Consider the following 14,066-nt stretch of genomic DNA (forward strand, 5'->3'; position numbering starts at 1 on the left):
CCCTTTTATTCGATGGGCTTCAATTTTGCTGACAGGCCTATTATGTGGCACTTTATCAAATGCCTTTTGAAAGTCCATATACACTACATCTACCGCATTGCCCTCATCAACCTTCTCTGTTACCTGATCAAAAAACTCAATCAAGATAGTTAAACACATTTTGCCTTTAACAAATCTGTGCTGGCTTTCCTTTATTAATCCACACTTGTCCAAATGACTATTAATTTTGTCCTGGATTATCGTTTCTAAAAGCTTCCTCACCATCAAAGTTAAACTGACTGGCTTGTAAATGCTGGGTTCATCCTTACACCCTTTTTTGAACAAGGGTGTAACATTTGCAATTCTCCAGTCTTCTAGCACCACCCCTATATCGAAGGAGGATTGGAAGATTATGGTCAGTACCTCTGCAATTTCCACCCTTACTTCCCTCAGCAAACTAGGATGCATTCCATCTGGACCAGGTAACTTATCTACTTTAAGTACAGCCTGCCTTTCTAGTACCTCCTCTTTATCAATTTTTAGCCCATCTAGTATCTCTCTACCTTCCCTTTTACTGTGACTTTGGCAGCATCTTCTTCCTTGGTAAAGACAGATGCAAAGTTCTCATTTAGTACCTCAGCCATGCCCCCTGTCTCCATGCGTAGATCTCCTTTTTGGTCCCTAATCGGCTCCATCCTCCTCTTGCTACTCATTTACTATTTACATGCCTATAGAAAACTTTTGGATTCCCTTTTATGTTGGCCGCCAATCTATTCGCATACTCTCTCTTTGCTCCTCTTATTTCCTTTTTCACTTCTTCTCTGTACTTTCTATATTCAGCCTGGTTCTCATTTGTACTGTCAACCTGACATCTGTCATATGCCCCCTTTTTCTGCTTCATCTTACTCACTATCTCTTTCGTCATCCAGGGAGCTCTGGCTTTGGTTGTCCTACCTTTCCCCCTTGTGGGAATGTACCTAGACTGTATTCAAACCATCTCTTTAAAGATTGCCCATTGTTTCATTACAGTTTTGCCTGCCAGTCTTTGATTCCAATTTACCCAGGCCAGATCCATTCTCAACCCACTGAAATTGGCCCTCCTCCAATTAAGCATTTTTACTCTAGATTGCACCTTATCCTTTTCCATAACTAATCTAAACCTTATGATACTATGATCACTGTTCCCTAAATGTTCCCCCACTGACACTTGCTCCACTTGACCCACTTCATTCCCCAGAGCCAGATCCAGCAATGCCTCCTTCCTCATTGGGCCAGAAACATCAAGAAAGTTCTCCTGAAAATACTTTAGAAATTCCTCCCCCTCTTTGCCCTTTACACTATTACTATCCCAGTCGATATTAGGATAGTTGAAGTCTCCCATTATCACTACTCTGTAGTTCTTGCACCCCTAAGTTTCCTGCAAATTTGCTCCTCTATATCCTTCCCACTACTTGGTGGCCTATAGAATACACCCAGTAGTGTAATGGCACCTCTATTGTTTCTTAACTCTAACCAAATAGATTCTGTCCTTGACCCCTCAAGGACATCCTCTCTCTCCAGCACTGCAATATTTTCCTTAATAAATACTGCCACCCGCCCCCTACTTCCTATTTTTCCTTTCCTTTCCTATCTTTCCTGTACACCTTGTATCCAGGAATATTTAGTACCCAATTCTGCCCTTTTTTGAGCCAGGTCTCTGTTATTGCCACTATATCATATTCCCAAGTAACTATTTGTGCCTGTAGTTCACCAACCTTATTTGCCACACTTTGTGCGTTTACACACATGCACTCTAAACATATCTTAGATCGTCTCGTATTCACTCTTAGTCTGATCCCACCTAATACTGTACTATTTCTTACTCTTGTGCTATCTGTTTCTCCCAATGCTTTGTGCACCTTGTTTCTTCTTTCTAATGCTACATCCTGGTCCCACCCCTCTGCCAAATTAATTTAATCCCTCTCTCACAATATTAGTGAACCTCCTCACGAGGACATTTGTCCCAGCTCTGTTGAAGTGTAACCCATCTCTCCTGCTCCAGAATTGGTCCCAATGCCCCAAAATTCTGAAGCCTTCCCTCTTGCACCATGTTTCCATTAACCTGCCTTATCTTACTATTTCTGTACTCACTAGCGTGTGGCACTGGGAGTAATCCAGCGATTACTACCTTTTGAGGTCCTGCCTTTTAACTTCCTCCCTAGCTTCTGAAACTCTGACTGCAGGACCTCGTCCCTTTCCTTTCCTATGTTGTTGGTACCCACATGGACCACGACTTCCGGCTGTTCCCCCTTCCCCCGCAAAATGTTCTACACCCTCTCCATGATGTCCTTTACCCTGGCACCAGGGAGGCAGCATGCCATGCGGGACTCAGGTCGGTAGTCACAGAAATGCCTGTCTGTCCTCCTGACTATCGAATCCCCTATGACGACTGCATTTCTACACTTCACTGTGCCCCCCTGTGTAGTCCTTTGCCCCATGGTGCCATGCTCAGGACTGCACTCCTTCCAGGCGTCACCACCCTCACTGGTATTCAATGTTGAATGCTGGTTTGAGAGTGCTACAAACCCAGAAGGTTCCTGCACTGCTTGTCCGTGCTTACCCTTTCAGATGGCCATCCACTTGCAATCCTGAACTCTCTGTGGCTGTGGGGGTGACCACCTCCTGGAACGTACAATCCAGGAAACTTCCAGCCTCCCTTCTGCTCTGCAGTGACTCCAGTCACCCCTCAAACTGGAAACCCTCAGCTTGAGCTCAAGCAACTGGAGGCATTTCCTGCACATGTGGCCCTCCAGGACACATGAAGCATCCTGAAGCTCCGACATGGCACAGGAATTGCAGGCAATGGGTGTAAGCTGCCCATTCATTACATTTAGAAACCTTTTATTTTCTAAGCTCCCTTTAGATACTCAATAATTATTAAATTACTTACTGTTTACTTTCCCCGATTAACCTACCCTTTTATTCTGGGTCTCTCAGAGCTCCTCCTCTCCGTTCACTGTGACCCTTCATACCCTTGCCTAACAAAAATGGATCAGCAAAAATGGTCAGCGCCTGTTTTGCTGATCCACATTAGATGGAATTTTGCTGATCCATTTTTGTTAGGCAAGTGTATTAAGGGTCACGGATCCAAGGGGGGTAGATAGAGTTAAGATACAGATTAGCCATGATCTAAATGAATGATGGAATAGGCTCAAGGGGCTGAATGGCCTACTCCTGTTCCCATGTTCCTATGTCAGATCCCCATATTATCAGGTGCAGAGGCTTGAGGCCTACTCTGTATCTGATGCATCTACCACCCCAATGCAGCCACCTAGTGCGCTGTGCACCGGGAGCCTGCACACAAGGCTTACCAAGGTCCCAGAAATGATCTAAATCAGGGGGTGCCCACATAATGTGACTGAAGCACCTGAACCAGTTGGAAATAGGATCACACTTACTTGTTCCCTTTTCTTTTTGGCCTTCACCAGCTAAATCCTGCAAGGAAAGTTAAGTCCCCAGTGACCAGAGTTCAGAAAAATATTGGCAGCACTGAACAGCCAGCAGTCCTTCCAGCGCTATTGGCACCTGACATTCTGATCCCCAACCCCCTGTGGCACTTCAAGTGCTTCAAGCACTACACACCGGAGCACTATCCCATTATGTAAATATAATGACTTTGTATTATGGAGCGAGGTTAATGTGCTCCACAGGACATAAGCAACAGGGGCCAAACAACCCTCTCGTTGAAGGCCTCAGTTGTTTTTTTAGGTTTTTGGCACATGCTATAAATATTACTTATACTTAGATATCTAAGTAATGGAGAAAATAAAAAAGGAGATTTTTTTAAAAAATGGCATAATGCTGAGGTTATGTTCAAAGTCTAAACATGCCTGTGGGCCAATACAGTTTTACAGCTAGAACAAACATTTTGAAGATTTATTTTGACAGTTTCCAAGATTTATTCTTTTGAAAGTAATTTGATCTAACATTCCAAAATGTTACACATTATGGCTGTGTCTCTCTCTCACACACATCCACCCTGCATGTGCTGGGCTGGATCTTGCTGGAGTGGGACATCTCGCGGCATACACCGTTAGTTAGATTTTTTCCTGCACCTTTCAGCTCGAAATGTTTCTGCGCCATAACTTGCTGGAACCTTATAACGGCGTAGCTAGGGCAACGGGGCATCTGGAACCCTAGTGAATGACGGGACTAATGAGATTTAAGGATTGAGAAACAGAGGAACGACGGAAAAGGAGGGTGAATTAGAGTCAAATCAGGTAAAGAAAGAGAAATAGAGAGGGAAAGATTGGATTAAGAGAGAGAGAAAAAAGAGACAGAAAGGAAAAGTAAGAAAAGAATTAAAAAATTTAAAATTTGACATTTTAAAAATCTCCAACAACAATTTACTACATGCAATAATGAAACTGAACACTTTAAATTGTTCCCTTTCTGGGCCAGAATGGTTGATTGGCACTGCATTAACAATGATCATGTTATTAAAAGGGTACTTACGCTATTAATTACCAGACTTAACTTTCTGCTGTGCGTTTAATGGGCAATTAATGTGCAAATCCAGCAAGTTCTTAAAAATAACGGGGAGGAAGAGGGCGAGATGCCATTTGTGTGAAGCAAACGGCAGAATGGCATAAATCTAACAGTATGTTCTGGAGATTTGCAACTCACGGCATATCTCTTAATCCCCTGAATTTGTTGGCCAATTTGCAAATTAATTACGGCGTGCGTTGTTAACACGTCATTATTTTTCCAGCAAGATCCAGCCATATTTGTTAGGGCTGCCATATACACAGTGATTACATTATGGGTGTTACACATGCAAGTTATACATTGCACATTTCACACACATACTTTGTACATTATAACAATCACATGTGTTATATGATATGCACATTTTAAATTATGGTTGTCAGCCTTACATGATTTTAAAAATTAATTCATGGGATGTGGGTGTCACCGGCATTTTTTGCCCTTGAGAAGGTGGTGGTGAGCCGCCTTCTTGAATCACTGCAGTCCGTGGGATGAAGGTTCTCCCACAGTGCTGTTAGGTAGGGAGTTCCAGGATTTTGATCCAGCGACGATGAAGAAATGGCGATATATTTCCTAGTCAGAATGGTGTGTGACTTGGAGGGGAGAATGTGCAGGTGGTGTTGTTCCCATGCGCCAGCTGCCCTGGTCCTTCTAGGTGGTAGAGGACGCGGGTTTGAGAGGTGCTGTGAAGAAGCCTTGGTAAGTTGCTGCAGTACATCTTGTAGATGGTACACACTGCAGCCATGGTGCACCGGTGGTGGATGGGGTGCCAATCAAGCGGGCTGCTTTGTCCTGGATGGTGTCGAGCTTCTTGAGTGTTGGAGCTGCACTCATCCAGGCAAGTGGAGAGTATTCCATCACACTCCTGACTTGTGCCTTGTAGATGGTGGAAAGGCTTTGGGGAGTCCGGAGGTGAGTCACTCGCCACAGAATACCCAGTCTCTGACCTGCTCTTGTAGCCACAGTATTTATATGGCTGGTCCAGTTAAGTTTCTGGTCAATGGTGACCCCCAGGATGTTGATGGTGGGGGATTCAGCGATGGTAATGCCGTTGAATGTCAGGGGGATGTGGTTACACTCTCTTTTGTTGGATTTGTCCTGCTTTTTGTGGACAGGGCATACCTGGGCAATTTTCCACTTTGTTGGGTAGATGCCAGTGTTGTAGCTGTACTGGAACTGCTTGACTAGAGGCACGGCTAGTTCTGGAGCACGTGTCTTCAGCATTACAACCGGGATGTTGTCGGGGCCCATAGCCTTTGCTGTATCCAGTGCACTCAGCCGTTTCTTGATATCATATGGAGTGAATCACATTAGCTGAAGACTGGCTTCTGTGATGATGGGGACCTTGGGAGGAGGCTGAGATGGATCATTCACTCGGCACTTCTGGCTGAAGATGGTTGCAAACGCTTCAGCCTTGTCTTTTGCATTCACGTGCTGGGCTCCACCATCATTGAGGATGGTGACGTGCACGGAGCCTCCTCCTCCCGTTAGTTGCATGTTGCAAATCATGATTATCATGTATAAACAGTAGACATTATTTCATGTTAAGGTTGTCACATTACATGTTGCATCTGTCTGCCACACTGGTATTTCATTATATGGGTGTCATATGTGAATATACTATGATGGTCACATTTATATGTTGCATATTATGACCATCACACACAAAGATAAACATTGTAGGGTAAATACAATTATTCCCTGTCCCTCACTGGATTTTAGGTCTACAGGCGAAGCTGCACACATTGGGCACACAGGAGTCTCAGGACCTTGCCTGCTTATAAGGTAGAATATTCCTGGGATGGGGGTGGGGGGATAGTTTGTGCTTTTGCAATATTTTGCTCCATGCATTAGTTGGTTTTGCTGGGTAGCCATCCATTGCTTTATTTTTTTCCCCTGTCTATACAATCAATCCCCTTCATTATTCTTGCTTATTATTGGCTCTCATGTCACACCTTACATGATGATGGGTAGTCCTTTTAGGGTTATAAGTGCAATAGTTGAGATGAGGAAAAGGAGTTTGTTGGGGGGGGGGGGCATGGCGAATCCAACAAATTCAGGTGCAATGACAAATTTGACAAATTTATTACAGTTTTTTTGAGGATGTAACTAGCAGGGTTGATAAAGGAGAACCAGTGGATGTAATATATTTGGATTTTCAAAAGGCATTCGTTAAGGTGCCACATAAAAGGTTGTTACACAAGGTAAGGGCTCATGAGGTTGGGGGTAATAAATTAACATGGATATAGGATTGGCTAAAGGACAGAAAACAGAGAGTAGGAATGAACGGGTCATTCTTAGGTTGGCAGGCTGTAACTAGTAGTATGCTGCAAGGATCAGTGCTTGGGCTTCAGCTATTTACAATCTATATTAATGACTTAGATGAAAGGACCGAGTGTAATGTATCCAAGTTTGCTGACGATACAAAGCTAGATGGGAAAGTAAGCTTTGAGGAGGACGAAGAGGCTGCCAAGGGATATAGACACATTAAGCGAGTGGGCAAGAAGGTGGCAGATGGAGTATAATATGGGGAAATGTGAGGTTATTCACTTTGATAGGAAGAATAAAAAAACAGAATATTTTTTAAATGGTGAGAAACTATTAAATGTTGGTGTTCAGAGGGATTTGGGTGTCCTCATACATGAAATACAGAAAGTTAATATGCAGCTACAGCAAGAAATTAGGAAGGCAAATGGTATGTTGGCCTTTATTGCAAGGGGGTTGGAGTACAAGAGTAAGGAAGTCTTGCCGCAATTGTACAGGGCTTTGGTGAGACCACTCCTGGAGTGCTGTGTACAGTTTTGGTCTCCTTAACTAAGGAAGGATATACTTGCTTTAGAGGCGGTGCAATGAAGGTTCACTAGATTGATTCATGGGATGAGAGGGTTGTCCTATGAGGAGAGATTGAGTAGAATGGACCTATACTCTCTGGAATTTAGAAGAATGAGAGGTGATCTCATTGAAACATATAAGGTTATGAGGTAGCTTGACAGGATAGATGCTGAGAGGCTGTTTCCCCTGGCTAGAGAGTCTAGAACTAGGGGGCATAATCACAGGATAAGGGGTCGGCCATTCAAGACTGAGATGAGGAGGAATTTCTTCACGCAGAGGGTTATGAATCTTTGGAATTCTCTACCAAAAAGGGCTGTGGATGCTGAGTCATTGAATATATTCAAGGCTGAGATAGAAAGATTTTTGGACTTGAGGGGAATCGAGGGCTATGGGGATCGGGCGGGAAAGTGGAGTTAAGGGCGAAGATCAGCCATGATCTGTTTGACTGGTGGAACAGGCTCGAGGAGCTGCTCCTATATCTTATGTTCTTACGACCCCTCAGGCGCTTTGGATGTCACTACTCAGGGACCTGCATCTAAAGACCCCTCCACATGTACTTGGACATGTCAGAGCAGTCACTTCACAAGACAGGCTGTCATAGAGTTTTTCCATCTGCTGCCCAATGACTTGAAGACAACATCTGCAACAGGAATGATTCTTCCCATAGAAGTGAAGGTTATCGTAGCATGAAGCATTCATGCTGCTAGATTCTTCATTTGGATATTACGATACAGCATCCTCCAGTATTGGTAGCTCAGATTACCCAACCATATGTGAATGCTGTGATGGGATTGGTAGAAAATAAATTGCTTTGTGTTTGATGCTTTGCCATTCGACAAATATATGGACATGCTTTATGTGGCTGGAGAAATGATTTGGAAATACTAAAGAAAAGTAGTACTGTTTAAACATTTAAAAGAAAAAGACTCACATTTATATAGTGCCATTTATGACCTCAGGATGTCCCAAAGCCCCTTAGAAACCAATGAAGTACTTTTGAAGTGTATTAAAGTAGGAACTGCGTCACCTGGTTCCTGCATGAAAAAGGCCTCTGACTTATTGAGACCATTCCATTCCTACCACCATTGATTTTGAAACCATACCAGTGTGACAGTCCAAATGGGACCTGTCTCAACAAATACTTACCTGTGCCCTTTCTGAACAGACACACATCCTCAGGAAAAGGTAAGAAAAGCACTAAATGCAGGAGTTGGATGCATTTCATGACTATGGGAGTGACATGAAGCCAAAATGTGTCTGGCCATTTGAGTCAGCAAATTTAAAGGACTTTGGATCAGTAACAAATACACTACCTGTTTTATTTTTGCACAATTATGACGTGAGTGCATTTGTATACAAAATCCATGCTTTGTGTTTTTCCATTTGATTTTATTGGATAGGAAAGAAAATTACAGAAGAAATTAAAAATGTTACATAAGTTACAAATCCCTTGGCTCACAAAATACCTCGCAGTCAATTACATAACTGCTGCAAAACACTCCCTGTCATTATTACCAAATATTAAGGGGGATACATTTGAATCAGATCTCCTGGGTAGTGAACATAACTGCATCAGATATACAAATCATAATGATAAATATTCAGCTGATCTACGTTATTTGTCCACAAAAACCTACTGTCCCCCATTATAGTATCTGTTGAATGATTCTAGAGTATTTGGGGTAGATCTTGACTTTGTACAATAGTGTAAAATGGGTGATAGTGAGTCAGCAGCATTTTATATCTCTTTATATCTCTTCATTTTATATCTGATTGACTTTAATGGAAATAAAAATCGGGACAGATATGAAACGGGCTGCCAATTTGCTATCTCCCGTTTTACACGATCACACAAAATCAAAATCTACCCCTTTGAATCCATAACATGTCCCAGAAGACCATTCCAGGTATTAATTACTCTCTGAGAGTGATTAATTTGGAAATATTGCATTGCAGCTAACAAGGGCAAAATAGAAACACTGGGGGATAATTTTAACTTTGGGTGATAATATAAAATGTAAAATGGGCGCTATCGATTCAGCTGCCACTTCTACATCACTCCTGATTTTCATCAATGATGTATAATGGGCAGCTGAACAGATATCGTCTGTTTTACATTATCACCCAAAGTCAAAATTCCCCCCACTCAGTTACAGTGAATTGAATGTATTGGATACATTGTGTCAGTTTCTTTGCAAATCAGTTGAGCCCGTGAAAGACTAATTTTCCCAGGTTCAGGCTGTTTCCTTATCTATCTCGCTAAGATACTTAGAACATAATCAGCTTGTTCTCAAAAATAAACAGTAATAAATATGGAATCAATTTAGCAATATCACTGCTGAAGTATGAAAAATGTCCATTTGTCAATGTCCCCCTGTGCTTTAGATATTTTTAATCTCTTTTCTGTTAGATGTCCCTTGTGCAATGTTGAGAAACTGAAAAGACAGGTCTCTGCCAATGCTGCAATGTAAACCAGTCAGTAGGAGGTGTGTGAGACTGGTAGGGGCTGACTTTTCCTCCAATTTCCTTTGTCTTTCTACGAAGAGGTCCTTCATTTCTGCTTGGAGCCACCCCTGATAGGATTGACATGGTTCGAAAGTTCACCAGTGGGGAAATGCAGGCACAAACTGCTGTTCTACCACCCAGTGCAATCACAGCTCATTAGATCTCCTTTTTGATTACACATGCTTTATAAATCTGGCTTTTGATCTTTTGGTCGAAATACACTCTTCCAGAGTAACAAAATATACAATTTAACTGGACTTAAAAAATTGGATAATTGTATGACACACACTATGATATCTCTTTAAAACATTTCTTCAATTTTTTTTCATATTTAATGTGTGCGATTGAAGAACATGGCTAACAAAAAGCTTAACGAGAAAAGGATCAAAATATGGTGACAGGACACTATAAAGACTTCTACTGTGAAATGATTAATAAAAATGAGCAGAGATTATTTTCATAAGAACTGCCAAGAAAAAAAATCACATAAATGTTTTGTTATGATAAATTAGAGAAAGTAACCAATATGAGCTCCCAACTTTTGCTGAGCAATTTCAGTATTATTCTATAAATCAAGTTCAGAGTAGAATTCAGCTCTCCATATTATTAATAACAAGACAGTTCCATTTTCCACCAATAATGTTAAATTATAGATTATTGTATTATGAAGAAATCTTGATTTGACACTATCTGCATACTGAATCATAACTTAAGTTGTCATTATAAATGATCTATTTTCATATTTAAGACTCAATTTACTTTGAGTCTTCTGTATTCAGCATAGATGGCACCTGCTATTATGCGTATTATTTAAAAATTATGATTTAAGGTCTGTGTGATAATAATGCCTAAAAAAAGAAAGAATATCATTGTTTTGGCCTAAAAAGCAATGTTGCTCATTAATTAAATTCTAAACATTCCATTCACAAACCTTGAAATTTAAAAAAGTGCCACTTTGTTTTCAGAACAGGTAGTTAAATGGCACAAAAACAATTTTGAAAGCACTTAAATCACCCTTTACCAGAATGTTGATTTGCGGGGCCAAATGTGTGTTATTTTATTATTCCAGGCCACTCTAGCAGGCTCCACTTCTGTCCAAGGAAGGTCCTGTGTGCCTGTGTCTTGCAGGCGTACAGTACATTCGGGCAACCAGAGATGGGGCTAGTGAGAATTCTGGCGGATGGCACCATCCTGCAGATCTCTACTCCTTTTATTATGTCAGGCTGCAGGCGGCAGCCTACAACTACTGACCGCCCCTCCCGCCCTCTCCTCCCAGCATCAATTTCTATGTCATCCCATTCTCCTCCCCCGCGAATCCCAGCCCACTTAGATTATGCCGGCAGTCCATCCCAATCCCTGAGGAAATTCAAGGTCCCAATCTGATCAACAGTAGCCTAAGCTCTTTGTAAGACCCTGAACTAGAAAGGGTCAAAGTTTATAAATTGAACAATTCATTTATTAAGTAAGCTTTAAACAAGCTAACATAGTTGCTGTCCAATTACTAGCTACAGGCGGGTGCAGTTTCTTCTCAGTCCCCTAGAATTTTGTCAATGGTAGAAAGTTCTCTTCTCTGTCTCCATCCTCTACCACACACCATTCCTAAGAAAATATTTATAGTTCTTCTTTCTTATAGCAAGGTAAACCCAGATTTGTTGTTCAGATTTTAGTAAGATTAATTAATTTAATTTTAATCCAAGTTTATTCTCCATTTATTAGAAGTGCATGCAGTTCAACTTAGTAGTTCAAAGACTCTTTACAGGTAACACCCATTGCCTGTACACTTTCAGTGAAGCTAAAGGCATCACATGACTTTCTCCTATATAGAGCAGGAAATGAGGTGAACATCTCTAGAATGTGAATAAAAAGAGTGACCCTGTCCAGGGGCTCAGTTGAGCTAGTGCCTCCTGTCTATAAGTGGTAGGTGGAGGAAAGATCACTTTCATTAGGTGTAGTTAGCTGAGGTAATTGTTCCTATTGCCAGGAACATGACAGGCAGCACAACTCATTCCATAAGATTTTAATGATATATTATCATCAGAAACATGTTATTGAAAATGGAATATCCAACTTTGAAAATAAATTGAGCCATGTATGTGTACAAGACAGAGATGAACTGTGAGCTTAAATCAGTCCTTTCAATATTACTGGACTGGAGAGTTCAAATAAAGTTATGTTTTCAGTTGAAAGCTTGTGGGTGCAAATTACACTCTATGTGGAAACATTTATGCAGGATGTACAGTCTACAGGGGCCTCCAGTGGGAGATCGATGGATGGTGTAAACGGAAAATAATGTCCATTTATGCAGCTTTGGCAGAGGGTTCTGCCGTGTCCTGCCGAAGTTACAGAAGGAAATACGGAGAACCCAACGGAAATTCAGGGCATTAGTTTTTACATATTTGAGTTGGGTGCCTCCCCAGAGAGATTTGTGCAGAGTTTAGACATTGTTATTAGCTCTAAGCTCTTAGCAAAATTGCTCACCTCCTTACCCTCCTCAGAAAGACAGCAATGAATCTTGAAAAAGGAGATACCAAGTCTATTTTTCATTCCGAGGCATGGTTTGGATGGGGGATGGCCAAGCTATCCCCAGCATATACTGGATATTAAATTTATGATCATCTTGTTTCTTAAAAATACCTTCAACAAATATAGTGGTTTGTGAGTGAAATATTTTCATTACTATTACACATCGCCTTCTACAGAAGCTATGGGGGTAGAAATCCGTCTCGGGCGGTAACGGTAAATATGCGGTATTGCATCGGCTGCCTCTTCTATTTTCCGCCCACTGTTCGCAGTTCCACTGACTTTCAATCGAACTGAATATCAAGTGGGCGTATAACGGACCGCCCATGTGATGACGTCCGTTTAACATTACCGCCTAAGACGGATACCTACCACCTTATATGTTAAGTGGGATTTTTGCTTATTTTTGGTAGAGCAACACCCAGACAGCGTCTCTTTCAAGTGTTTTCATTTGGTGTCATTGTGAATGTTCTTGTCTTGAATTATTTTTTATAGGGCTTTTCCATATTTTCCATCATCTTCGCCTTTTTGGACATTATTCGCTGCTGCTCAATGAAGATGCTGGATCCTCGCTCTCTTCCTCAGCAACCACAGCAGAAAGCACATTGTTTCTTAAATATTCGGCCTGAGCTTCATCAACATCCCCTGGCTGTGGCAGGAAAGTACCTCATTATTCAACTGTAATAATCATATTTCAAATTCACCTCCTTTTCAAAGACTGCAGTTCAACATAGAAACTTAATTTTACAAACTCTGCTGCACAAACAAAAAGAATCATTTCCATCCAGTTAACTTACATTACTAATTGTCACATTATCTTGCATCAAATTTCACTGCATTATTTTTGTAAAGTTTACTTATGCTTTTTCATGTCATATCTGTAGAACTGAAGAAACAGAAAACTAGTGGGTGAAAAGAAAACCGCAGCACTCTGCGTATTAAACAAACAGCTGTTAGCAGAGATGAAAAGAAAAACCGAATGCTGAAATTTTGAAATAAAATCAGGTAATGCTGGAAATGGTCAGACTCAGGAACAGAAAGTTACGTCAACATTCGAGCAGGATCCTTTGTTCGAGCCCTTTTTCCTGAACTCAGCCTGGATGGTGACAGGGCTGCTAAACTAAAATCGAAACAGGTGCTTTGAACTAGGGAGGGGAAAACTGGCTGCAGTTCCTAATTGCCATCCAGTAACCCCTGCTGAAAGTAAGCATAGGTGAGGATGTCGGGTGAGTACAGGATTGGGTTTGGCTGTCGACAGTTTGCCAGCAGTCACTGTCAAGACTCACACATAAATAATGGGCACTTGAGTGAGGTACTGGAGAACCATTGGCACCTGTAAACTCTAGAGAGGAGTCAGCACCTGCAGGAAAGGAGAAAATTGGCGCAAAAAAGAAAAGAAAAGTCACATACCATGAAAAAGATTTTGCTGGAACATAGCAGCAGCAAATTGAAACACTGAAGATAAAGGCTTCACTTTTTGAGGGCAGTAGCATCTTTTAGTACAACAGCAATCTCAAACCAGGTTTCCTCATCCCCACATTCTTTATTTCTCTCATAAAGAGGTTCTTTCATTGATTTGTACCTACTGCCAAATTGCTCTTAAAACATTTATGTTTTTATATAGAAATCTACCAAGCAACCAGTTTAAAATGGGCAATCAATTAAAGTAACATTTATGAGAAACAAAAGTATCTCTGTGTTTG

The 14,066-nt window shown here is 41.3% G+C and overlaps 1 protein-coding gene and 1 long non-coding RNA gene across 3 annotated transcripts in view; one reads left to right on the forward strand and one right to left on the reverse strand.

The window, feature by feature from the left end:
- LOC137322947 (uncharacterized) overlaps window positions 1-14,037 on the forward strand; it is a 97,464-nt gene extending 83,427 nt beyond the window's left edge. For both annotated transcript variants that reach the window (XR_010963258.1, XR_010963259.1), the window contains exon 6: window positions 12,859-14,037. This is a non-coding gene — a long non-coding RNA (uncharacterized lncRNA). The remainder of the gene's footprint in view (window positions 1-12,858) is intronic.
- Window positions 8,707-14,066, reverse strand: part of LOC137322945 (PC3-like endoprotease variant B) — a 544,890-nt gene continuing 539,530 nt past the window's right edge. The window contains exon 20 of the mRNA XM_067986203.1: window positions 8,707-13,012. Within this exon, the coding sequence (XP_067842304.1) occupies window positions 12,899-13,012 (114 nt within the window). The 3' untranslated portion in view covers window positions 8,707-12,898. The remainder of the gene's footprint in view (window positions 13,013-14,066) is intronic.

This window comes from Heptranchias perlo, chromosome 6 (assembly GCF_035084215.1).
Source record: "Heptranchias perlo isolate sHepPer1 chromosome 6, sHepPer1.hap1, whole genome shotgun sequence".
NCBI lineage: Eukaryota > Metazoa > Chordata > Chondrichthyes > Hexanchiformes > Hexanchidae > Heptranchias > Heptranchias perlo.